The sequence below is a fragment of the Eucyclogobius newberryi genome, unplaced genomic scaffold, assembly GCF_026437365.1.
Source record: "Eucyclogobius newberryi isolate DKJ021-1_F unplaced genomic scaffold, fEucNew1.0.hap1 SCAF_241, whole genome shotgun sequence".
NCBI classification, from domain to species: domain Eukaryota; kingdom Metazoa; phylum Chordata; class Actinopteri; order Gobiiformes; family Gobiidae; genus Eucyclogobius; species Eucyclogobius newberryi.
This window is the reverse complement of record NW_027315881.1, coordinates 35,001-62,500: the sequence shown is the minus strand read 5'-3', so window position 1 is coordinate 62,500 and position 27,500 is coordinate 35,001. Positions and strand designations below refer to the sequence as shown.

General features: G+C 49.7%; 1 protein-coding gene across 1 annotated transcript in view; it reads right to left on the bottom strand.

The window, feature by feature from the left end:
• The window catches only part of LOC140372516 (collagen alpha-1(XIV) chain), a gene marked incomplete at its 5' end in the record, with an annotated part of 75,196 nt that overhangs the window by 17,417 nt on the left and 30,279 nt on the right, over positions 1–27,500 (bottom strand). Inside the window, 11 exons of the mRNA XM_072459638.1 lie at positions 1,196–1,342; positions 5,483–5,592; positions 6,241–6,383; positions 9,633–9,771; positions 9,920–9,958; positions 10,075–10,131; positions 12,866–13,012; positions 13,944–14,060; positions 22,253–22,382; positions 24,470–24,615; positions 26,326–26,458. Coding sequence (XP_072315739.1) covers positions 1,196–1,342; positions 5,483–5,592; positions 6,241–6,383; positions 9,633–9,771; positions 9,920–9,958; positions 10,075–10,131; positions 12,866–13,012; positions 13,944–14,060; positions 22,253–22,382; positions 24,470–24,615; positions 26,326–26,458 — 1,308 coding nt within the window. The remainder of the gene's footprint in view (positions 1–1,195; positions 1,343–5,482; positions 5,593–6,240; positions 6,384–9,632; positions 9,772–9,919; positions 9,959–10,074; positions 10,132–12,865; positions 13,013–13,943; positions 14,061–22,252; positions 22,383–24,469; positions 24,616–26,325; positions 26,459–27,500) is intronic.

The following is a 27,500-nucleotide window of genomic DNA, read 5'->3' as shown; positions in this document are numbered from 1 at the left end:
CCTTCACTCCTCCCTCACTCCTCCCTCCCTCACTCCTCCTTCACTCCTCCCTCACTCCTCCCTCACTCCTCCTTCACTCCTCCCTCACTCCTCCCTCACTCCTCCTTCACTCCTCCCTCACTCCTCCCTCACTCCTCCCTCACTCCTCCCTCACTCCTCCCTCACTCCTTCCTCACTCCTCCTTCACTCCTCCCTCACTCCTCCCTCACTCCTCCCTCACTCCTCCTTCACTCCTCCTTCACTCCTCCCTCACTCCTCCCTCACTCCTCCTTCACTCCTCCCTCACTCCTCCCTCACTCCTCCTTCACTCCTCCTTCACTCCTCCTTCACTCCTCCCTCACTCCTCCCTCACTCCTCCTTCACTCCTCCCTCACTCCTCCCTCACTCCTCCCTCACTCCTCCTTCACTCCTCCTTCACTCCTCCCTCACTCCTCCTTCACTCCTCCTTCACTCCTCCTTCACTCCTCCTTCACTCCTCCCTCACTCCTCCTTCACTCCTCCTTCACTCCTCCTTCACTCCTCCCTCACTCCTCCCTCACTCCTCCTTCACTCCTCCCTCACTCCTCCCTCACTCCTCCCTCACTCCTCCTTCACTCCTCCCTCACTCCTCCCTCACTCCTCCCTCACTCCTCCCTCACTCCTCCTTCACTCCTCCTTCACTCCTCCCTCACTCCTCCTTCACTCCTCCTTCACTCCTCCTTCACTCCTCCTTCACTCCTCCCTCACTCCTCCTTCACTCCTCCCTCACTCCTCCCTCACTCCTCCCTCACTCCTCCTTCACTCCTCCTTCACTCCTCCTTCACTCCTCCTTCACTCCTCCTTCACTCCTCCCTCACTCCTCCTTCACTCCTCCTTCACTCCTCCTTCACTCCTCCTTCACTCCTCCCTCACTCCTCCTTCACTCCTCCCAGGGCCATGATGGGGCTTGTTAGCTTAGCTGTATCATTGCTGGCCTGGCTCATAATGCCATTCCTCTTGCACGGTTTACATGACGGAGCGGCCTGAGGGAGCGGCCCGAGGGAGCGGCCCGAGGGAGCGGCCCGAGAGAGCGGCCCGAGGGAGCGGCCCGAGAGAGAGGCCCGAGGGAGCGGCCCGAGGGAGAGGCCCGAGGATGGGGGTCTGGGGGAAACTTTAGCGACATATCACATAGATGACTGTGTCCTGCTGCATTATGGGTAATAGAGATGTGTGTTACCGGGGCGGAGCCTCTGGTTCTGGTCAGTTTGCCCAACATCTCGAGTCCGTCTGTGGGAAGAGCTCCAGCAGGTCGAGCCGCTCGCTCCCCCACACGCTCACAGTCCACCGAGAGAGACACTGAAACCTGACTCACTGACAGGTGCACCTGCAACACAGACAGGAGACACTGACACCTGACTCACGGACAGGTGCACCTGCAACACAGACAGGAGACACTGACACCTGACTCACTGACAGGTGCACCTGCAACACAGACAGGAGACACTGACACCTGACTCACTGTCAGTCATAATTAACTGTAGCATTATTGAAGAACTCTAATGTTTATCTGCGACTTATCTTTTATTTAAGTTCGATGTGAAGAGATAATGCTCTGACTTCTCTGCATGTGAGGGGCGTGTCTAAAGCTAGTGTGTGTGAGGGGCGTGTCTAAAGCTTGTGTGTGTGAGGGGCGTGTCTAAAGCTAGTGTGTGTGAGGGGCGTGTCTAAAGCTAGTGTGTGTGAGGGTCGTGGCTAAAGCTAGTGTGTGTGAGGGGCGTGTCTAAAGCTAGTGTGTGTGAGGGGCGTGTCTAAAGCTAGTGTGTGTGAGGGGCGTGTCTAAAGCTAGTGTGTGTGAGGGGCGTGGCTAAAGCTAGTGTGTGTGAGGGGCGTGTCTAAAGCTAGTGTGTGTGAGGGGCGTGTCTAAAGCTAGTGTGTGTGAGGGGCGTGTCTAAAGCTAGTGTGTGAGGGGCGTGTCTAAAGCTAGTGTCTGTGAGGGGCGTGTCTAAAGCTAGTGTGTGTGAGGGGCGTGTCTAAAGCTAGTGTGTGTGAGGGGCGTGTCTAAAGCTAGTGTGTGTGTGTGAGGGGCGTGTCTAAAGCTAGTGTGTGTGTGTGGGGCGTGGCTTAAGCTAGTGTGTGTGAGGGGCGTGGCTAAAGCTAGTGTGTGTGTGTGAGGGGCATGGCTAAAGCTAGTGTGTGTGAGGGGCGTGGCTAAAGCTAGTGTGTGTGAGGGGCGTGGCTAAAGCTAGCGTGTGTGAGGGGCGTGTCTAAAGCTAGTGTGTGTGTGTGAGGGGCATGGCTAAAGCTAGTGTGTCTGAGGGGCGTGGCTAAAGCTAGTGTGTGTGAGGGGCGTGGCTAAAGCTAGTGTGTGTGAGGGGCGTGGCTAAAGCTAGTGTGTGTGAGGGGCGTGGCTAAAGCTAGTGTGTGTGAGGGGCGTGGCCAAAGCTAGTGTGTGTGTGTGTGAGGGGCGTGGCTAAAGCTAGTGTGTGTGGGGGCGTGTCTAAAGCTAGTGTGTGTGAGGGGCGTGGCTAAAGCTAGTGTGTGTGAGGGGCGTGTCTAAAGCTAGTGTGTGTGTGTGAGGGGCGTGTCTAAAGCTAGTGTGTGTGAGGGGCGTGGCTAAAGCTAGTGTGTGTGAGGGGCGTGGCTAAAGCTAGTGTGTGTGAGGGGCGTGGCTAAAGCTAGTGTGTGTGAGGGGCGTGTCTAAAGCTAGTGTGTGTGTGTGTGAGGGGCGTGGCTAAAGCTAGTGTGTTTGAGGGGCGTGGTTAAAGCTAGTGTGTGTGAGGGGCGTGTCTAAAGCTAGTGTATGTGAGGGGCGTGGCTAAAGCTAGTGTGTGTGTGAGGGGCGTGGCTAAAACTAGTGTGTGTGAGGGGCGTGGCTAAAGCTAGTGTGTGTGAGGGGCGTGGCTAAAGCTAGTGTGTGTGAGGGGCGTGTCTAAATCTAGTGTGTGTGAGGGGCGTGGCCAAAGCTAGTGTGTGTGAGGGGCGTGTCTAAAGCTAGTGTGTGTGAGGGGCGTGTTTAAAGCTAGTGTGTGTGAGGGGCGTGGCTAAAGCTAGTGTGTGTGAGGGGCGTGGCTAAAGCTAGTGTGTGTGAGGGGCGTGTCTAAACCTAGTGTGTGTTAGGGGCGTGTCTAAAGCTAGTGTGTGTGAGGGGCGTGTCTAAAGCTAGTGCGTGTGAGGGGCGTGGCTAAAGCTAGTGTGTGTGTGTGAGGGGCGTGGCTAAAACTAGTGTGTGTGAGGGGCGTGGCTAAAGCTAGTGTGTGTGTGTGAGGGGCGTGGCTAAAGCTAGTGTGTGTGAGGGGCGTGTCTAAAGCTAGTGTGTGTGAGGGGCGTGGCTAAAGCTAGTGTGTGTGAGAGGTGTGTCTAAAGCTAGTGTGTGTGAGGGGCGTGGCTAAAGCTAGTGTGTGTGAGGGGCGTGGCCAAAGCTAGTGTATGTGAGGGGCGTGGCTAAAGCTAGTGGGTGTGAGGGGCGTGGCTAAAGCTAATGTGTGTAAGGGGCGTGGCTAAAGCTAGTGTGTGTGAGGGGCGTGGCTAAAGCTAGTGTGCGTGAGGGGCGTGTCTAAAGCTAGTGTGCGTGAGGGGCGTGTCTAAAGCTAATGTGTGTGAGGGGCGTGGCTAAAGCTAGTGTGTGTGAGGGGCGTGTCTAAAGCTAGTGTGTGTGAGGGGCGTGGCTAAAGCTAGTGTGTGTGAGGGGCGTGTCTAAAGCTAGTGTGTGTGAGGGGCGTGGCTAAAGCTAGTGTGTGTGTGAGGGGCGTGGCTAAAAATAGTGTGTGTGAGGGGCGTGGCTAAAGCTAGTGTGTGTGAGGGGCGTGGCTAAAGCTAGTGTGTGTGAGGGGCGTGGCTAAAGCTAGTGTGTGTGAGGGGCGTGTCTAAAGCTAGTGTGTGTGAGGGGCGTGGCTAAAGCTAGTGTGTGTGAGGGGCGTGTCTAAAGCTAGTGTGTGTGAGGGGCGTGGCTAAAGCTAGTGTGTGTGTGAGGGGCGTGGCTAAAGCTAGTGTGTGTGAGGGTCGTGGCTAAAGCTAGTGTGTGTGAGGGGCGTGTCTAAAGCTAGTGTATGTGAGGGGCGTGTCTAAAGCTAGTGTGTGTGAGGGGCGTGGCTAAAGCTAGTGTGTGTGAGGGGTGTGGCTAAAGCTAGTGTGTGTGAGGGGCGTGGCCAAAGCTAGTGTGTGTGAGGGGCGTGGCTAAAGCTAGTGGGTGTGAGGGGCGTGGCTAAAGCTAATGTGTGTGAGGGGCGTGGCTAAAGCTAGTGTGTGTGAGGGGCGTGGCTAAAGCTAGTGTGCGTGAGGGGCGTGTCTAAAGCTAGTGTGCGTGAGGGGCGTGGCTAAAGCTAGTGGGTGTGAGGGGCGTGGCTAAAGCTAATGTGTGTGAGGGGCGTGGCTAAAGCTAGTGTGTGTGAGGGGCGTGGCTAAAGCTAATGTGTGTGAGGGGCGTGTCTAAAGCTAGTGTGTGTGAGGGGCGTGTCTAAAGCTAGTGTGTGTGAGGGGCGTGTCTAAAGCTAGTGTGTGTGAGGGGCGTGTCTAAAGCTAGTGTGTGTGAGGGGCGTGTCTAAAGCTAGTGTGTGTGAGGGGCGTGGCTAAAGCTAGTGTGTGTGAGGGGCGTGTCTAAAGCTAGTGTGTGTGAGGGGCGTGTCTAAAGCTAGTGTGTGTGAGGGGCGTGGCTAAAGCTAGTGTGTGTGAGGGGCGTGTCTAAAGCTAGTGTGTGTGAGGGGCGTGGCTCGTGCTTTGGATCATGTGACGCGTTATGAGCTGGAAATATCAGATTGTGGCTCTTGACAAAGCGAGTGCCTTTAGGACTTTAGGGCTTTAGGACTTAAGGACTTTAGGACTTTAGGGCTTTAGGACTTTAGGGCTTTAGGGCTTTAGGACCTCAGGACTTTAGGGCTTTAGGACTTAAGGACTTTATGACTTTAGGGCTTTAGGGCTTTAGGACTTTAGGGCTTTAGGACTTTAGGGCTTTAGGACCTCAAGACTTTAGGGCTTTAGGGATTTAGGACTTCAGGACTTTAGGACTTTAGGACTTCAGGACTTCAGGGGTTTAGGACTTTAGGGCTTAAGGGCTTTAGGACTTTAGGGCTTTAGAACCTCAGGACTTTAGGGCTTTAGGGCTTTAGGGCTTTAGGACTTCAGGACTTTAGGGCTTTAGGACTTTAGGGCTTTAGGGCTTTAGGGCTTTAGAACCTCAGGACTTTAGGGTTTTAGGGCTTTAGGACTTTAGGACCTCAGGACTTTAGGGCTTTAGGGCTTTAGGACCTCAGGGCTTTAGGGCTTTAGGACCTCATGGCTTTAGGGCTTTAGGGTTTTAGGGCTTAAGGACCTCATGACCTCAGGGCTTTAGGACTTTAGGACTTTAGGGGTTTTAGGGTTTTAGGGCTTTAGGGCTTCAGGGCTTTAGGACTTTATGGGTTTTAGGGCTTTAGGGATTTAGGGCTTTAGGACTTTAGGGCTTAAGGGTTTTAGGGTTTTAGGGCTTTAGGGCTTCAGGGCTTTAGGACTTCAGGACTTTAGGGCTTTAAGACCCAGGGGACAGTGTCACCTTGTGGAAGCTCCCGTAGAACAGCTTGTGGACCTGAGGCTGGTGGAAGCTCAGCTCCTGCACTTCTCCTCTGTAATCCAGACTGAAGAACACCAGACGCTTCAGCGCCGCTGCAACACAATCATGTTTATGGATCATATTCATGGATCATATTTATGGATCATATTTATGGATCATGTTTATGGATCATATTCATGGATCATATTTATGGATCATATTTATGGATCATGTTTATGGATCATATTCATGGATCATATTCATGGATCATATTTATGCATCATATTTATGGATCATATTTATGGATCATATTTATGGATAATATTTATGGATCATATTCATGGATCATATTTATGGATCATATTCATGGATCATATTCATGGATCATATTTATGGATCATATTCATGGATCATATTTATGGATCATATTTATGGATCATATTTATGGATCATATTCATGGATCATATTCATGGATCATGTTTATGGATCATATTTATGGATCATATTCATGGATCATATTTATGGATCATATTCATGGATCATATTTATGGATCATATTTATGGATCATATTTATGGATCATATTCATGGATCATATTTATGGATCATATTTATGGATCATGTTTATGGATCATATTCATGGATCATGTTTATGGATCATATTCATGGATCATATTTATGGATCATATTCATGGATCATATTTATGGATCATATTCATGGATGAAGTAAAATATAATGAGTGGAAACTTCAGCGACTTACGGTCGAGGACGACGCCCATCTTGGGGGTGTGGTCCTGGTCCGTGAGCTGCCATAGGGCGAAGGGCTCTGGGGGCGTGTCCTGGAGGAGGCGGAACGAGACGCTGAGGGTCAGTTCTGGAGAGAGGCCCAGAGGATGGATGAGTCTGAGGAGGAGCAGAGCGTTTATGTGAGGGAGGCCCAGAGGAGGCCCAGAGGAGGCCCAGTGGAGGCCCAGAGGAGGCAGAGGAGGTCCAGAGGAGGTCCAAAGGAGGCCCAGAGGAGGCAGAGGAGGCAGAGGAGGTCCAGAGGAGGCAGAGGAGGTCCAGAGGAGGTCCAGAGGAGGTCCAGAGGAGGCCCAGAGGAGGTCCAAAGGAGGCCCAGAGTAGGCAGAGGAGGCAGAAGAGGTCCAGAGGAGACAGAGGAGGTCCAGAGGAGGCAGAGGAGGTCCAGAGGAGGTCCAGAGGAGATCCAGAGGAGGTCCAGAGGAGGTCCAAAGGAGGCCCAGAGGAGGCAGAGGAGGCAGAGGAGGTCCAGAGGAGGCAGAGGAGGTCCAGAGGAGGTCCAGAGTAGGTCCAAAGGAGGCCCAGAGGAGGCAGAGGAGGCAGAGGAGGTCCAGAGGAGGCAGCGGAGGTCCAGAGGAGGTCCAGAGGAGGCAGAGGAGGTCCAGAGGAGGCAGAGGAGGTCCAGAGGAGGCCCAGAGGAGGACCAGAGGAGGCCCAGAGGAGGCAGAGGAGGTCCAGAGGAGGTCCAAAGGAGGCCCAGAGGAGGCAGAGGAGGCAGAGGAGGTCCAGAGGAGGCAGAGGAGGTCCAGAGGAGGTCCAGAGTAGGTCCAGAGGAGGTCCAAAGGAGGCCCAGAGGAGGCAGAGGAGGCAGAGGAGGTCCAGAGGAGGCAGCGGAGGTCCAGAGGAGGTCCAGAGGAGGCAGAGGAGGTCCAGAGGAGGCAGAGGAGGTCCAGAGGAGGCCCAGAGGAGGACCAGAGGAGGCCCAGAGGAGGCAGAGGAGGTCCAGAGGAGGTCCAAAGGAGGCCCAGAGGAGGCAGAGGAGGCAGAGGAGGTCCAGAGGAGGCAGAGGAGGTCCAGAAGAGGTCCAGAGGAGGCCCAGAGGAGGCCCAGAGGAGGCAGAGGAGGCCCAGAGGAGGCAGAGGAGGCCCAGAGGAGGCAGAGGAGGCCCAGAGGAGGTCCAGAGGATGAATGAGTCTGAGGAGGAGCAGAGCGTTTATGTGAGGGAGAGATAAGATAATCCTTTAACATGTTGTCCACACAGGGACATGTGGGACATGTTGTCCACACAGGGACATGTGGTTGTTGCACTGCAGTAGAAACAGGAAAAGGACAGATTATAGGACGTTTCAAAAAAGCTCTTAGTAACAAAACTCCTCATATCTTAATAAGAAAGGAGGGGGAAATAAAATAGATAAATAAAAAATAAATAAAGATAAAAATCAGATAATAATGATAATAGGATAAAATAAAGTAAAAATAGCTAGCACAAGACTAGGTCATACTATTAGGTAAATAAACCGAATAAAAACAAAATAGAACACTCTTATTTACATCAGTATTGCACATGAGTATGACAGTATTGCACATGGGTATGACAGTATTGCACATGAGTATGACAGTATTGCACATGGGTATGACAGTATTGCACATGGGTATGACAGTATTGCACATGGGTATGACAGTATTGCACATGGGTATGTCAGTATTGCACATGGGTATGTCAGTATTGCACATGGGTATGTCAGTATTGCACATGAGTATGACAGTATTGCACATGGGTATGTCAGTATTGCACATGGGTATGACAGTATTGCACATGGGTATGACAGTATTGCACATGGGTATGACAGTATTGCACATGGGTATGACAGTATTGCACATGGGTATGACAGTATTGCACATGAGTATGACAGTATTGCACATGGGTATGTCAGTATTGCACATGAGCATGACAGTATTGCACATGAGCATGACAGTATTGCACATGGGTATGACAGTATTGCACATGGGTATGTCAGTATTGCACATGAGCATGACAGTATTGCACACGAGTATGACAGTATTGCACATGGGTATGACAGTATTGCACATGGGTATGACAGTATTGCACATGGGTATGTCAGTATTGCACATGAGCATGACAGTATTGCACACGAGTATGACAGTATTGCACATGGGTATGACAGTATTGCACATGGGTATGACAGTATTGCACATGAGTATGACAGTATTGCACATGGGTATGACAGTATTGCACATGGGTATGTCAGTATTGCACATGAGCATGACAGTATTGCACACGAGTATGACAGTATTGCACATGGGTATGACAGTATTGCACATGGGTATGACAGTATTGCACATGGGTATGACAGTATTTGTTGTAGAGTGTGACAGCAGCAGAAGGACAGAGTGTGAAACGTCTCCTTCACACAGCGAGGGTGGATCAGTCACTGAAGCTGCTCTCCAGAGCGGACAGAGTGTCCTGCAGGGGACAGAGTGTCCTGCAGGGGACAGAGTGTCCTGCAGGGGGCGACACTCATGGTCCAGCATAGATGTGAGTTCAGCCAGGACCCTTCTGTCCCCCACCTCCTGCACCGAGTCCAGAGGACAGCCCAGGAGGGAGCTGTGTCCAGCTTCTTCCTCTCCCTCTGTGATGACCACACCTACAGGAGCTGATGCACCACAGAGTCAGAGAAGGTCTTCAGGAGTGGCCCTGTCAGGAGCGGCCCTGTCAGGAGCGGCCCTGTCAGGAGCGGCCCTGTCAGGAGTGGCCCTGTCAGGAGCGGCCCTGTCAGGAGTGGCCCTGTCAGGAGTGGCCCTGTCACTCCAAAAGACCTGAGTCTCCTCAGGAGGCGGAGCCGACTCTGGCTCTTCCTGTTCAGTCTGTGTTATGAGTCCAGTCCAGTTTGTGGTTCAGATGAACACCAGGTCCTTGTGTGAGTCACTCTCTCAATGTCCCGTCCCTGGATGTTCACTGGTGAGGGGGGCGTGGCCTGTCCCGTCCCTGGACGTTCACTGGTGAGGGGGGCGTGGCCTGTCCCGTCCCTGGACGTTCACTGGTGAGGGGGGCGTGGCCTCTGTGGAAGTCCACCACCATCTCCTTTGTCTTCCCCGCGTTGATGAGGAGGTGGTTCCGCTGAGCTCTGGTGAGAGGCCCAGAGGAGGCCCAGAGGAGGCCCAGAGGAGGCCCAGAGGTCTTACCGGGTGCTCTGGGTGTCTTACCGGGTGCTCTGGGTGTCTTACCGGGTGCTCTGGGTGTCTAACCGGGTGCTCTGGGTGTCTTACCGGGTGCTCTGGGTGTCTTACCGGGTGCTCTGGGTGTCTTACCAGGTGCTCTGGGTGCTCTGGGTGACTTACCGGGTGCTCTGGGTGTCTTACCGGGTGCTCTGGGTGCTCTGGGTGTCTTACCGGGTGCTCTGGGTGAGCTGCGTGTCCCGGTGCAGGGCGTATGAGGGCAGAGAGGTGAAGACAAAGGGTTCAGCAGAAACTCCTTGCAGCGACGAGTGAGAACTCTGAGTGAGACCAAACGCCTCCATCATGTCGAAGCCTAAGGAGCAGATCATTTTAGACTCCACCTTCAACTGTGACATCAGGCTGAGGGCGGGGCACATGAGGGCGGGGCACATGAGGGCGGGGCACAGGACAAATACTGTGTTCTTCAAGTTTTTGTTTCTGTTTTGCTGAAGACATTTTACCTTTGACGATCTTGTTCCTGATGGTGACCTCGGGGCAGACTGAAACACAAGAGGGCAGCAGAGAGCGATCCTTTAGGGTCTTTATCTGGGACCAGGTTTCTTTGATGTGAATGACATGTTGACAGTTTGACTCTAAACGTGGTAGAAAGTCTTACCTTCGTTGTGAACTGGGTAAAGTCTGGGCTGGAGCGGGGTCCTGGGCGGGGCTGCAGCTGAAGGACCAATGGGAACAGGAGATTACAGCCGCTTTCTTATTTATCCTTTTGTTTATATTTCCTTCGGTCTGAAGGAGCAGAGGACACTTTACAACAGGTGGCCCTTATAATGTTTGAAATGCAGCAGGTTCCGAGGGAAATATCTCAGACTGGTGGGAATCCCAGAGGGTGAGGAGCGGGACAACACTGGAGCATGTTTCTGAGACTCAAGGTCTGGAGAGACTCAAGGTCTGGAGAGACTCAAGGTCTGGAGAGACTCAAGGTCTGGAGAGACTAAATGTCTAAAGGTTTTTCACCAGATGTAAAAGAGAATCACATGAAAAGCTTTGATGTGTTGAAAGAGAAACAGGACTTTTATAGTTTTTTACACATAAAGAGTTATTATCCTCTCCTTGAACCGACACCTTAACGTGGTGGAGGGGTTTGAGCACCCGAATGATCCCGGGAGCTATGTTGTCGGGGGCTTCAAGTCCCTGGTAGGGTCTCTCAAGGCAAACAGGTCCTAAGTGACGGGTCAGACAAAGATCGGTTCAGAAGCCTCTTATGATGACAACAAGAACAAGGCCGTTTACGTCGCCCGGATCGGCGTCACCGGGGCCCCATGCTGGAGCCAGGCCTGGAATGGGTGCTCGATGGCGAGCGCCTGGTGGCCGGGTCTTACCCCACGGGGCCCGGCCGGGCATAGCCCGAAAGAGCGAGGTGGGGCCGCCCTCCATCCGCAGGAGGATCCATAAGGGGCCGGTGCAGAGAGATCTGGGCGGCATTCGACGGCAGAGGCCTCGGCGACCAGATCTCCAGACACAGAGACTAACTCTGGGGACATGGAACGTCACCTCGCTGGGGGGGAAAGAGCCTGAGCTTGTGCGGGAGGTTGAACGATACCGACTAGATATAGTCGGCCTTACCTCCAGCACAGTTTGGGCTCTGGAACCATCTCCTCCAGAGGGGCTGGACGCTCCACTTCTCTGGTGTTGCCCGCGGGGAGAGGCGGCGGGCTGGTGTGGGCTTATAGCCCCTCAGCTCAGCCGCCACGTGTTGGAGTTTACCCCAGTGAACGAGAGGGTAGCGTCCCTCCGCTTCGGGTGGGGGACAGGTCTCTCACTGTTGTGGCGGCCTACGGGCCGAACAGCAGTAAAGAGTAACCGGCCTTCTTGGAGTCCTTGGGAGGGGTACTGGACAGTGCACAGGCCGGGGACTCCATTGTTCTACTGGGGGACTTCAACGCCCACGTAGGCAATGACAGTGACACCTGGAGAGGGGTGATCGGGAAGAACGGCTCCCCCGATCTGAACCCGAGCGGTGTTCAGTTATTGGACTTCTGTGCTAGCCACGGTTTGTCCATAACGAACACCATGTTCAAGCACAAGGGTGTCCATCAGTGCACATGGCACCAGGACACAGGCCGGAGGTCAATGATCGACTTTGTTGTCGTGTCATCAGACCTCCGGCCGCGTGTCTTGGACACTCGGGTGAAGAGAGGGGCAGAGTTGTCAACCGATCACCACCTGGTGGTGAGTTGGATCCTCTGGTGGAGGAGGAAGCCGGACAGACTTGGCAGACCCAAGTGCATTGTGGGGGTCTGTTGGGAACGTCTTGTGGAGCCCTCTGTCAGTAGGGTATTCAACTCGCACCTCCGGGAGAGCTTCTCCCATGTCCCGGGGGAGGTTGGGGACATTGAGTCCGAGTGGACCATGTTCTCCGCCTCCATTGTTGATGCGGCTGCTCAGAGCTGTGGTCGCAAGGTCTCCGGTGCCTGTCGTGGCGGCAACACCCGAACCCGGTGGTGGACACCGGAAGTAAGGAATGCCGTCAGACTGAAGAAGGAGGCCTATCAGGCCACTCTGGCTTGTGGGTCTCAGGAGGTCATCGACGGGTATCGGCAGGCCAGGCGAGCCGCGGGTCGTGCTGTCGCAGAGGCTAAAACCCGGGCCTGGGAGGAGTTCGGGGAGGCCATGGAGGAGGACTATCGGTCAGCACCAAAGAAATTCTGGCAAACCGTCCGGCGCCTCAGGAGGGGGACGCAGTGTCTCACCAACACTGTTTACGGTGCGGGTGGAGGCCTGCTGACCTCGGCTGGGGATGTAGTCGGACGGTGGAAGGAATACTTTGAGGATCTCCTTAACCTCTTCCGAAGAGGAAGTAGAGACCGGGGACTCAGGGGCTGGCTCATCCATCACCCAAGCTGAAGTTATTGAGGTTGTTCGCAAACTCCTCAGTGGCTCCGGGGGTGGATGAGATCCGCCCTGAGTACCTAAAGTATCTGGATGTTGTAGGACTGTCTCGGTTGACACGTCTCTGCAACATGGCGTGGCGGTCGGGGACCGTGCCTCTGGACTGGCAGACCGGGGTGGTGGTCCCTCTGTTCAAGAAGGGGGACCGGAGGGTGTGTTCAAACTACAGAGGGATCACACTCCTCAGCCTCCCGGGTAAGGTCTATTCCAAGGTACTGGAGAGGAGAATCCGACCGATAGTCGAACCTCGGATTCAGGAGGAGCAGAGTGGTTTTCGTCCCGGTCGTGGAAGACGAGTTGGAGGAAGTGTCTGGGGAGTAAAAAGTCTGGGAGTCCCTGCTCAGACTGCTGCCCCCGCGACCCGGCCCCGGAGAAGCGGCAGAAAATGGATGGATGGATGGATGGAGTTATTATAAGACATGAAACAAGGTCATGACCTTTATAACCTCTGACTGAGATGTTTATCAAGGCCGAGCCCAGGCAGGAGGCGGAGCACAGACCTGTGGGGTGGAGGATGGTGACGGCAGCGCCCTCTGCTGGTCCCAGAGTGCAGTACACACTGATGCGATACAGACTTTCAGGCGTCAGAGCAGAGAAACAGTGACTGTTTTTTGAGGCGTCGACTCGATGTTCCTGAGTCTGTTTGTCTGAAAACAGCAAGAAAACACCAGACACGACTTTCAGAAATATTTATATTATTTAGATTCAGTGGCACAAGTTTATTTAGTGTGAGATGGATTTGGTTTATTCTTGTATGAATTATTATGCACGTTAATGCTGTGCACATTTGTGTTGGGTGCAGTACCTGTGTTGGGTGCAGTACCTGTGTTGGGTGCAGTACCTGTGTTGGGTGCAATACCTGTGCAGTTCCTGTGTTGGGTGCAGTACCTGTGTTGGGTGCAGTACCTGTGTTGGGTGCAATACCTGTGCAGTTCCTGTGTTGGGTGCAGTACCTGTGTTGGGTGCAGTACCTGTGCAGTACCTGTGTTGGGTGTAGTACCTGAGTTGGGTGCAGTACCTGTGTTGGGTGCAGTACCTGTGCAGTACCTGTGTTGGGTGCAGTACCTGTGCAGTACCTGTGTTGGGTGCAGTACCTGTGTTGGGTGCAGTACCTGTGCAGTACCTGTGTTGGGTGTAGTACCTGAGTTGGGTGCAGTACCTGTGTTGGGTGCAGTACCTGTGCAGTACCTGTGTTGGGTGCAGTACCTGTGTTGGGTGCAGTACCTGTGTTGGGTGCAATACCTGTGCAGTTCCTGTGTTGGGTGCAGTACCTGTGTTGGGTGCAGTACCTGTGTTGGGTGCAGTACCTGTGCAGTACATGTGTTGGGTGTAGTACCTGAGTTGGGTGCAGTACCTGTGCAGTACCTGTGTTGGGTGCAGTACATGTGTTGGGTGTAGTACCTGAGTTGGGTGCAGTACCTGTGCAGTACCTGTGTTGGGTGCAGTACATGTGTTGGGTGTAGTACCTGAGTTGGGTGCAGTACCTGTGCAGTACCTGTGTTGGGTGCAGTACCTGTGTTGGGTGCAGTACCTGAGTTGGGTGCAGTACCTGTGCAGTACCTGTGTTGGGTGCAGTACCTGTGTTGGCCTGCAGGACAATGCGGTACCCGTCCACCACAGACACAGGTCTCCAGGACACACAGAGGCTGGAGTGATCTGACCTGAGCACGCTCACGCTGCTCACGCGCAGACCGCCTGCACAGAAGTGCACACTCTGCATTTAACACACATCTAACACACATCTAACACACATCTAACACACATCTAACACACATTTAACACACAATTAACACACATCTAACACACATATCTAACACACATCTAACACACATCTAACACACATATCTAACACACATCTAACACACATTTAACACACATCTAACACACATTATGACACACATCTAACACACATTTAACACACATCTAACACACATCTAACACACATCTAACACACATATCTAACACACATCTAACACACATTATGACACACATTTAACACACATCTAACACACATCTAACACACATCTAACACACATTTAACACACATCTAACACACATCTAACACACATTTAACACACAATTAACACACATCTAACACACATCTAACACACATATCTAACACACATCTAACACACATCTAACACACATCTAACACACATATCTAACACACATCTAACACACATCTAACACACATATCTAACACACATCTAACACACATTTAACACACATCTAACACACATTATGACACACATCTAACACACATTTAACACACATCTAACACACATCTAACACACATCTAACACACATATCTAACACACATCTAACACACATTATGACACACATTTAACACACATCTAACACACATCTAACACACATTTAACACACATCTAACACACATTATGACACACATCTAACACACATTTAACACACATCTAACACACATCTAACACACATCTAACACACATCTAACACACATCGAACACACATCTAACACACATCTAACACACATCTAACACACATCTAACACACATTATGACACACATCTAACAGACATTTAACACACATCTAACACACATCTAACACACATCTAACACACATCTAACACACATTTAACACACATCTAACACACATTTAACACACATTTAACACACATCTAACACACATCTAACACACATCTAACACACATCTAACACACATCTAACACACATTATGACACACATCTAACAGACATTTAACACACATCTAACACACATCTAACACACATTTAACACACATTTAACACACATTTAACACACATTTAACACACATCTAACACACATTTAACACACATTTAACACACCTTTAACACACATTTAACACACATTTAACACACATCTAACACACATCTAACACACATCTAACACACATTTAACACACATTTAACACACATCTAACACACATCTAACACACATCTAACACACATCTAACACACATTTAACACACATTTAACACACATCTAACACACATCTAACACACATCTAACACACATCTAACACACATTTAACACACATTATGACACACATCTAACACACATCTAACACATCTAACACACATATCTAACACACATCTAACACACATTTAACACACATCTAACACACATTATGACACACATTTAACACACATCTAACACACATTTAACACACATATCTAACACACATCTAACACACATTTGACACACATTTAACACACATCTAACACACATTTAACACACATTTAACACACATCTAACACACATCTAACACACATCTAACACACATCTAACACACATCTAACACACATCTAACACATCTAACACACATCGAACACACATCTAACACACATCTAACACACATCTAACACACATCTAACACACATTATGACACACATCTAACAGACATTTAACACACATCTAACACACATCTAACACACATTTAACACACATTTAACACACATTTAACACACATCTAACACACATCTAACACACATCTAACACACATCTAACACACATCTAACACACATCTAACACACATTTAACACACGTCTAACACACATCTAACACACATCTAACACACATCTAACACACATCTAACACACATTTAACACACGTCTAACACACATTTAACACACATTTAACACACATCTAACACACATCTAACACACATCTAACACACATCTAACACACATCTAACACACATTATGACACACATCTAACAGACATTTAACACACATCTAACACACATCTAACACACATTTAACACACATTTAACACACATTTAACACACATCTAACACACATTTAACACACATTTAACACACCTTTAACACACATTTAACACACATTTAACACACATCTAACAAACATTTAACACACATTTAACACACATCTAACACACATCTAACACACATCTAACACACATTTAACACACATTTAACACACATTTAACACACATCTAACACACATCTAACACACATCTAACACACATCTAACACACATCTAACACACATTTAACACACATTTAACACACATCTAACACACATCTAACACACATCTAACACACATCTAACACACATTTAACACACATTATGACACACATCTAACACACATCTAACACATCTAACACACATATCTAACACACATCTAACACACATTTAACACACATCTAACACACATTATGACACACATTTAACACACATCTAACACACATTTAACACACATCTAACACACATCTAACACACATTTAACACACATTATGACACACATTTAACACACATCTAACACACATTTAACACACATTTAACACACATCTAACACACATCTAACACACATCTAACACACATCTAACACACATCGAACAGACATTATGACACACATCTAACACACATCTAACACATCTAACACACATCGAACACACATCTAACACACATCTAACACACATCTAACACACATCTAACACACATTATGACACACATCTAACAGACATTTAACACACATTTAACACACATTTAACACACATCTAACACACATTTAACACACATTTAACACACATCTAACACACATCGAACACACATCTAACACACATCTAACACACATTTAACACACATTTAACACACCTTTAACACACATTTAACACACATCTAACACACATCGAACACACATCTAACACACCTTTAACACACATTTAACACACATTTAACACACATCTAACACACATCTAACACACATCTAACACACATCTAACACACATCTAACACACATCTAACACACATCTAACACACATCTAACACACATCTAACACACATCTAACACACCTTTAACACACATTTAACACACATTTAACACACATCTAACACACATCTAACACACATCTAACACACATCTAACACACATTTAACACACATTTAACACACGTCTAACACACATCTAACACACATCTAACACACATTTAACACACATCTAACACACATCTAACACACATTTAACACACATTTAACACACCTTTAACACACATCTAACACACATCTAACACACATTTAACACACATTTAACACACCTTTAACACACATTTAACACACATTTAACACACATCTAACACACATCTAACACACATCTAACACACGTCTAACACACATCTAACACACATCTAACACACATCTAACACACATTATGACACACACTTTTACTGGACAAACACTCACAATAGTTTTTACTTTCATTTTTCATTTTTCTATTTAAATGTTTTCTTATAATGATTTGTATTTTTTATAAATTAAAATTAAAATCCCACAAAGTCAAAGTTTAGTCCACGTCAAATATGTCCATTTTATTAATGTCCAGTAAAACGTCTTTAAAGTCTAAAGAGCCTTTCTGCCAGGAGGGGGCGCCAGAGAGAGCTGCAGTGTCCATGGAGTCCTGAGGCCCAAAGACAGAGTCCTGAGGCCCAAAGACAGAGTCCTGAGCCCAAAGACAGAGTCCTGAGGCCCAAAGACAGAGTCCTGAGGTCCAAAGACAGAGTCCTGAGGCCCAAAGACAGAGTCCTGAGGCCCAAAGACAGAGTCCTGAGGTCCAAAGACAGAGTCCTGAGGTCCAAAGACAGAGTCCTGAGGTCCAAAGACAGAGTCCTGAGGCCCAAAGACAGAGTCCTGAGCCCAAAGACAGAGTCCTGAGCCCAAAGACAGAGTCCTGAGGTCCAAAGACAGAGTCCTGAGGTCCAAAGACAGAGTCCTGAGGTCCAAAGACAGAGTCCTGAGGTCCAAAGACAGAGTCCTGAGGTCCAAAGACAGAGTCCTGAGGTCCAAAGACAGAGTCCTGAGGCCCAAAGACAGAGTCCTGAGCCCAAAGACAGAGTCCTGAGCCCAAAGACAGAGTCCTGAGGTCCAAAGACAGAGTCCTGAGGTCCAAAGACAGAGTCCTGAGGCCCAAAGACAGAGTCCTGAGGCCCAAAGACAGAGTCCTGAGGCCCAAAGACAGAGTCCTGAGGTCCAAAGACAGAGTCCTGAGGTCCAAAGACAGAGTCCTGAGGCCCAAAGACAGAGTCCTGAGCCCAAAGACAGAGTCCTGAGGTCCAAAGACAGAGTCCTGAGGTCCAAAGACAGAGTCCTGAGGCCCAAAGACAGAGTCCTGAGGCCCAAAGACAGAGTCCTGAGGCCCAAAGACAGAGTCCTGAGGCCCAAAGACAGAGTCCTGAGCCCAAAGACAGAGTCCTGAGGCCCAAAGACAGAGTCCTGAGGCCCAAAGACAGAGTCCTGAGGCCCAAAGACAGAGTCCTGAGCCCAAAGACAGAGTCCTGAGGTCCAATCACAGAGTCCTGAGGCCCAATCACAGAGTCCTGAGGCCCAAACACAGAGTCCTGAGGCCCAATCACAGAGTCCTGAGGTCCAAACACAGAGTCCTGAGGCCCAATCACAGAGTCCTGAGGTCCAAACACAGAGTCCTGAGGCCCAAAGACAGAGTCCTGAGGTCCAAAGACAGAGTCCTGAGGTCCAAAGACAGAGTCCTGAGGCCCAAAGACAGAGTCCTGAGCCCAAAGACAGAGTCCTGAGCCCAAAGACAGAGTCCTGAGGCCCAAAGACAGAGTCCTGAGGTCCAAAGACAGAGTCCTGAGGCCCAAAGACAGAGTCCTGAGGCCCAAAGACAGAGTCCTTGTTCTCTTCAGTTCTCTGTGTTTTGTGTCTTACTGAGGAGCACCTCTGCTCCTCCTGGTGTTCTGAGGACATGTTTTTTACTTTCAGAAGTCACAGAAGAGTCACAGGGAAAGAGAACCCATGTCTCAGTTCCTCCTCCTGAGCTGGTTCCTCCTCACAGATGTGGAGGAACCTTTGTTGATGAACCTAATATGGAATATCTGGAGCAAAGAAGACGCGCTTGCCTTTGTACTGGAGGTCTCCTCCTGCTCCTGCTCCTGTTGCTCCTTCTGCTCCTGTTACTCCTCCTGCTTCTGCTCCTGTTGCTCCTCCTGCTCCTGCTCCTGTTACTCCTCCTGCTCCTGTTACTCCTCCTGCTCCTGTTGCTCCTCCTGCTCCTGCTCCTGTTGCTCCTCCTGCTCCTGTTGCTCCTTCTGCTCCTGTTACTCCTCCTGCTTCTGCTCCTGTTGCTCCTCCTGCTTCTGCTCCTGTTGCTCCTCCTGCTCCTGCTCCTGTTACTCCTCCTGCTCCTGTTGCTCCTCCTGCTCCTGCTCCTGTTACTCCTCCTGCTCCTGTTGCTCCTCCTGCTCCTGCTCCTGTTACTCCTCCTGCTTCTGCTCCTGTTACTCCTCCTGCTTCTGCTCCTGTTGCTCCTCCTGCTTCTGCTCCTGTTGCTCCTCCTGCTCCTGCTCCTGTTGCTCCTCCTGCTCCTGCTCCTGTTGCTCCTGCTGCTCCTGTTGCTCCTCCTGCTCCTGCTCCTGTTGCTCCTCCTGCTCCTGCTCCTGTTGCTCCTCCTGCTCCTGTTGCTCCTCCTGCTCCTGCTCTTGTTGCTCCTCCTGCTCCTGCTCTTGTTGCTCCTCCTGCTCCTGTTGCTCCTCCTGTTCCCGTTACTCCTCCTGCTCCTGCTCTTGTTGCACCTCCTGCTCCTGCTCCTGTTGCTCCTCCTGCTCCTGTTACTCCTCCTGCTTCTGCTCCTGTTACTCCTCCTGCTTCTGCTCCTGTTGCTCCTCCTGCTCCTGCTCCTGTTGCTCCTCCTGCTCCTGCTCCTGTTGCTCCTCCTGCTCCTTTTGCTCCTCCTGCTCCTGCTCCTGTTCCTGTTGCTCCTCCTGCTCCTGCTCCTGTTGCTCCTCCTGCTCCTGTTGCTCTTCCTGCTCCTGCTCTTGTTGCTCCTCCTGCTCCTGCTCTTGTTGCTCCTCCTGCTCCTGTTGCTCCTCCTGTTCCCGTTACTTCTCCTGCTCCTGCTCTTGTTGCTCCTCCTGCTCCTGTTACTCCTCCTGCTCCTGTTGCTCCTCCTGCTCCTGCTCCTGTTACTCCTCCTGCTTCTGCTCCTGTTACTCCTCCTGCTTCTGCTCCTGTTGCTCCTCCTGCTTCTGCTCCTGTTGCTCCTCCTGCTCCTGCTCCTGTTGCTCCTCCTGCTCCTGCTTCTGTTACTCCTTCTGCTCCTGTTACTCCTCCTGCTTCTGCTCCTGTTGCTCCTCCTGCTCCTGCTCCTGTTACTCCTCCTGCTCCTGTTGCTCCTCCTGCTCCTGCTCCTGTTACTCCTCCTGCTTCTGCTCCTGTTGCTCCTCCTGCTCCTGCTCCTGTTACTCCTCCTGCTCCTGTTATCCTCCTGTTCCTGCTCCTGTTGCTCCTCCTGCTCCTGTTGCTCCTCCTGCTCCTGTTGCTCCTCCTGCTCCTGTTGCTCCTCCTGCTCCTGCTCCTGCTGCTCCTCCTGCTCCCGTTACTCCTCCTGCTCTTGTTGCTCCTCCTGCTCCTGCTCCTGTTGCTCCTCCTGCTCCTGCTCCCGTTACTCCTCCTGCTCCTGTTGCTCCTCCTGCTCCTGCTCCTGTTGCTCCTCCTGCTCCTGTTGCTCCTCCTGCTCCTGTTGCTCCTCCTGCTCCTGCTCTTGTTGCTCCTCCTGCTCCTGTTGCTCCTCCTGCTCCTGTTGCTCCTCCTGCTCCTGCTCCTGTTGCTCCTCCTGTTCCTGTTGCTCCTCCTGCTCCTGTTGCTCCTGCTCTTGTTGGTCCTCCTGCTCCTGTTGCTCCTCCTGCTCCTGCTGCTCCTGCTCCTGTTGCTCCTCCTGCTCCTGCTCCTGTTACTCCTTCTGCTCCTGTTACTCCTCCTGCTTCTGCTCCTGTTGCTCCTCCTGCTCCTGCTCCTGTTACTCCTCCTGCTCCTGTTACTCCTCCTGCTCCTGTTGCTCCTCCTGCTCCTGCTCCTGTTACTCCTCCTGCTTCTGCTCCTGTTGCTCCTCCTGCTCCTGCTCCTGTTATCCTCCTGTTCCTGCTCCTGTTGCTCCTGCTCCTGTTGCTCCTCCTGCTCCTGTTGCTCCTCCTGCTCCTGTTGCTCCTCCTGCTCCTGTTGCTCCTCCTGCTCCTGCTCCTGCTGCTCCTCCTGCTCCCGTTACTCCTCCTGCTCTTGTTGCTCCTCCTGCTCCTGCTCCTGTTGCTCCTCCTGCTCCTGCTCCCGTTACTCCTCCTGCTCCTGTTGCTCCTCCTGCTCCTGCTCCTGTTGCTCCTCCTGCTCCTGTTGCTCCTCCTGCTCCTGTTGCTCCTCCTGCTCCTGCTCTTGTTGCTCCTCCTGCTCCTGTTGCTCCTCCTGCTCCTGTTGCTCCTCCTGCTCCTGCTCCTGTTGCTCCTCCTGCTCCTGTTGCTCCTCCTGCTCCTGTTGCTCCTGCTCTTGTTGGTCCTCCTGCTCCTGTTGCTCCTCCTGCTCCTGCTCCTGTTGCTCCTCCTGCTCCTGTTGCTCCTCCTGCTCCTGTTGCTCCTGCTCTTGTTGGTCCTCCTGCTCCTGTTGCTCCTCCTGCTCCTGCTGCTCCTGCTCCTGCTCCTGTTGCTCCTCCTGCTCCTCCTCCGGTGGGAGGTGCATCAGCTCATGACCTGGAAGTCCAGTTTAGACTTTCTATCTTCAGAAATATGAGACTTTGATTGTTTCATGAAGACGTAACATCTGTAAGAACCATCAGTAAATCACTGACAAGGTTCCATAGGTTCTTTAGGTTTTATGGGTTTTTTAGGTTCTATAGGTTCTATAGGTTCTTTAGGTTCTATAGGTTCTATAGGTTCTATAGGTTCTATAGGTTATATGGGTTCTATAGGTTCTTTAGGTTCTATAGGTTCTATAGGTTCTATAGGTTCTTTAGGTTCTATAGGTTCTTTAGGTTCTATAGGTTCTTTAGGTTCTATAGGTTCTTTAGGTTCTATAGGTTCTATAGGTTCCATACTTCTAGTCGTGAGGATGACTCTGTTGAACTGTAAAGTGCTGACTCACTGGTTTTGCCCTGAGCAGAACCACTTCCTCCTTCTCGGTTCTTGTATTCTGCCGTCACCAGAACGCTGTAGCGAGTGTCCGGCTGCAAACCCTGCAGCTCCAAGCGCTGCTCACCACCAGGAACCAGCTCCTGAAGAACAAGGAACATTTCATAAAGAACCAGATCAGAACAAGGAACATTTCATAAAGAACCAGCTCCTGAAGAACAAGGAACATCACATAAAGAACCAGCTCCTGAAGAACAAGGAACATCACATAAAGAACCAGCTCCTGAAGAACAAGGAACATCACATAAAGAACCAGCTCCTGAAGAACAAGGAACATCACATAAAGAATCAGCTCCTGAAGAACAAGGAACATCACATAAAGAACCAGCTCCTGAAGAACAAGGAACATCACATAAAGAACTAGCTCCTGAAGAACAAGGAACATCACATAAAGAACCAGCTCCTGAAGAACAAGGAACATCACATAAAGAACCAGCTCCTGAAGAACAAGGAACATCACATAAAGAACCAGCTCCTGAAGAACAAGGAACATTATAAAAAGAACCAGCTCCTGAAGAACAAGGAACATCACATAAAGAACCAGCTCCTGAAGAACAAGGAACATCACATAAAGAACCAGCTCCTGAAGAACAAGGAACATCACATAAAGAACCAGCTCCTGAAGAACAAGGAACATTACATAAAGAACCAGCTCCTGAAGAACAAGGAACATCACATAAAGAACCAGCTCCTGAAGAACAAGGAACATCACATAAAGAACCAGCTCCTGAAGAACAAGGAACATCACATAAAGAACCAGCTCCTGAAGAACAAGGAACATCACATAAAGAACCAGCTCCTGAAGAACAAGGAACATCACATAAAGAACCAGCTCCTGAAGAACAAGGAACATCACATAAAGAACCAGCTCCTGAAGAACAAGGAACATCACATAAAGAACCAGCTCCTGAAGAACAAGGAACATCACATAAAGAACCAGCTCCTGAAGAACAAGGAACATTACATAAAGAACCAGCTCCTGAAGAACAAGGAACATCACATAAAGAACCAGCTCCTGAAGAACAAGGAACATCACATAAAGAACCAGCTCCTGAAGAACAAGGAACATCACATAAAGAACCAGCTCCTGAAGAACAAGGAACATCACATAAAGAACCAGCTCCTGAAGAACAAGGAACATCACATAAAGAACCAGCTCCTGAAGAACAAGGAACATCACATAAAGAACCAGCTCCTGAAGAACAAGGAACATCACATAAAGAACCAGCTCCTGAAGAACAAGGAACATTTCATAAAGAACCAGATCAGAACAAGGAACATTTCATAAAGAACCAGCTCCTGAAGAACAAGGAACATTATAAAAAGAACCAGCTCCTGAAGAACAAGGAACATCACATAAAGAACCAGCTCCTGAAGAACAAGGAACATCACATAAAGAACCAGCTCCTGAAGAACAAGGAACATCACATAAAGAACCAGCTCCTGAAGAACAAGGAACATTACATAAAGAACCAGCTCCTGAAGAACAAGGAACATCACATAAAGAACCAGCTCCTGAAGAACAAGGAACATCACATAAAGAACCAGCTCCTGAAGAACAAGGAACATCACATAAAGAACCAGCTCCTGAAGAACAAGGAACATCACATAAAGAACCAGCTCCTGAAGAACAAGGAACATCACATAAAGAACCAGCTCCTGAAGAACAAGGAACATCACATAAAGAACCAGCTCCTGAAGAACAAGGAACATCACATAAAGAACCAGCTCCTGAAGAACAAGGAACATCACATAAAGAACCAGCTCCTGAAGAACAAGGAACATCACATAAAGAACCAGCTCCTGAAGAACAAGGAACATTACATAAAGAACCAGCTCCTGAAGAACAAGGAACATCACATAAAGAACCAGCTCCTGAAGAACAAGGAACATCACATAAAGAACCAGCTCCTGAAGAACAAGGAACATCACATAAAGAACCAGCTCCTGAAGAACAAGGAACATTACATAAAGAACCAGCTCCTGAAGAACAAGGAACATCACATAAAGAACCAGCTCCTGAAGAACAAGGAACATCACATAAAGAACCAGCTCCTGAAGAACAAGGAACATCACATAAAGAACCAGCTCCTGAAGAACAAGGAACATCACATAAAGAACCAGCTCCTGAAGAACAAGGAACATCACATAAAGAACCAGCTCCACGTACGATGTGGTCCTGGGCGGTGGTTCCGGTCAGGGCGGTGTAGGTCACTCTGTACTGCAGCACGTGAGCGTTTGGAGGTGTCCAGCTGATCATCAGAGTGACCGGAGTCTCCTCAGACACAGACACGAGGCTGGGCGCTCCGCCCGACACTGCAGAACCAGAACCACACGAGGACATCAGGAACCACACGAGGACATCACATGTGTGTGTGTGTCTCATGTGTGTCTCATGTGTGTCGTGTGTGTGTGTGTCTCATGTGTGTCGTGTGTGAGTCGTGTGTGTGTGTGTCTCATGTGTGTCGTGTGTGAGTCGTGTGTGTGTCTCATGTGTGTCGTGTGTGTGTTTGATGTGTGTCGTGTGTGTGTTGTGTATCGTGTGTCGTGTGTGTGTTGTGTATCGTGTGTCGTGTGTGTGTCTCATGTGTGTCGTGTGTGTGTCTTGTGTGTGTCGTGTGTGTGTGTCTCATGTGTGTCTCATGTGTGTCTCATGTGTGTCGTGTGTGTTTGATGTGTGTCGTGTGTGTGTCTTGTGTGTGTCGTGTGTGTGTTATGTGTCGTGTGTGTGTCTCATGTGTGTCGTGTGTGTGTGTGTCTCATGTGTGTCGTGTGTGTGTCTCATGTGTGTCGTGTGTGTGTCTTGTGTGTGTCGTGTGTGTGTGTGTCTCATGTGTGTCGTGTGTGTGTTGTGTGTCGTGTGTGTGTCTCATGTGTGTCGTGTGTGTGTTATGTGTCGTGTGTGTGTCTCATGTGTGTCGTGTGTGTGTGTGTCTCATGTGTGTCGTGTGTGTGTTGTGTGTCGTGTGTGTGTCTCATGTGTGTCGTGTGTGTGTTATGTGTCGTGTGTGTGTCTCATGTGTGTCGTGTGTGTGTGTGTCTCATGTGTGTCGTGTGTGTGTCTCATGTGTGTCATGTGTGTGTCTCATGTGTGTGTTGTGAGTGTCGTGTGTGTGTCGTGTGTGTGTCTCATGTCTGTGTGTGTGTCTCATGTGTTGTGTGTGTCGTGTGTGTGTCTCATGTGTTGTGTGTGTGTTGTGTGTCTGGTGTGTGTTGTGAGTCTGGTGTGTGTTGTGTGTCTGGTGTGTGTCGTGTGTGTGTCTCATGTGTTGTGTGTGTTGTGTGTCTGGTGTGTTGTGTGTGTGTGTGTTGTGTGTCTGGTGTGTTGTGTGTGTGTGTTGTGTGTCTGGTGTGTGTTGTGAGTCTGGTGTGTGTTGTGTGTCTGGTGTGTGTCGTGTGTGTGTCTCATGTGTTGTGTGTGTGTGTGTTGTGTGTCTGGTGTGTTGTGTTGTGTGTGTGTGTGTGTTGTGTGTCTGGTGTGTTGTGTGTGTGTGTGTGTGTTGTGTGTCTGGTGTGTTGTGTTGTGTGTGTGTGTGTGTGTGTGTGTTGTGTGTCTGGTGTGTTGTGTTGTGTGTGTGTGTGTGTTGTGTGTCTGGTGTGTTGTGTGTGTGTGTGTGTGTTGTGTGTCTGGTGTGTTGTGTGTGTGTGTGTTGTGTTGTGTGTCTGGTGTGTTGTGTGTGTGTGTGTGTTGTGTGTCTGGTGTGTTGTGTGTGTGTGTGTGTGTTGTGTGTCTGGTGTGTTGTGTTGTGTGTCTGGTGTGTTGTGTGTGTGTGTGTGTGTTGTGTGTCTGGTGTGTGTGTGTGTGTGTTGTGTGTCTGGTGTGTTGTGTGTGTGTGTGTTGTGTGTCTGGTGTGTTGTGTTGTGTGTCTGGTGTGTTGTGTGTGTGTGTGTTGTGTGTCTGGTGTGTGTGTGCGTGTGTTGTGTGTCTGGTGTGTGTGTGTGTGTGTTGTGTGTCTGGTGTGTGTGTGTGTTGTGTGTCTGGTGTGTGTGTGTGTGTGTTGTGTGTCTGGTGTGTGTTGTACTCACTGGTGCTGTAGCGCATGGCGACAGCTTCGCTCTGAGCTCCGTCTGAATAAAGAGCCGACAGAGAAACCTGGTACTCACACTCTTCCTCTGCATCGTCCAGGACCGCGTCCTCACTGTGACCGTCCACTGACAACTGAAGACACACACATGAGACATACATGAGACACACACACACATGAGACACACACACACACACACACACACACATGAGACACACACACACACACATGAGACACACATGAGACACACACACACATGAGACACACACACACACACACACACACACATGAGACACACACACACACACACACACACACATGAGACACACATGAGACACACATGAGACACACATGAGACACACACACACATGAGACACACATGAGACACACATGAGACACACATGAGACACACATGAGACACACACACATGAGACACACATGAGACACACATGAGACACACATGAGACACACATGAGACACACATGAGACACACACACACATGAGACACACACACATGAGACACACATGAGACACACATGAGACACACACACACATGAGACACACATGAGACACAAATGAGACACACATGAGACACACACACACATGAGACACACACACATGAGACACACATGAGACACACATGAGACACACATGAGAAACAAACATGAGACACACACACATGAGACACACATGAGACACACATGAGACACACACACACGAGACACACATGAGACACAAATGAGACACACATGAGACACACACACACACGAGACACACATGAGACACACACACATGAGACACACATGAGACACACTTGAGACACACATGAGACACACACACACACACACACACACACATGAGACACACATGAGACACACATGAGACACACAAATGAGACACACATGAGACACACACACATGAGACACACACACACACACATGAGACACACATGAGACACACATGAGACACACATGAGACACACACGAGACACACACATGAGACACACATGAGACACACATGAGACACACATGAGACACACATGAGACACACACACACACACACACATGAGACACACAAGAGACAAACTAACACATGAGACACACATGAGACACACATGAGACACACACACACACACACACACATGAGACACACATGAGACAAACTAACACATGAGAC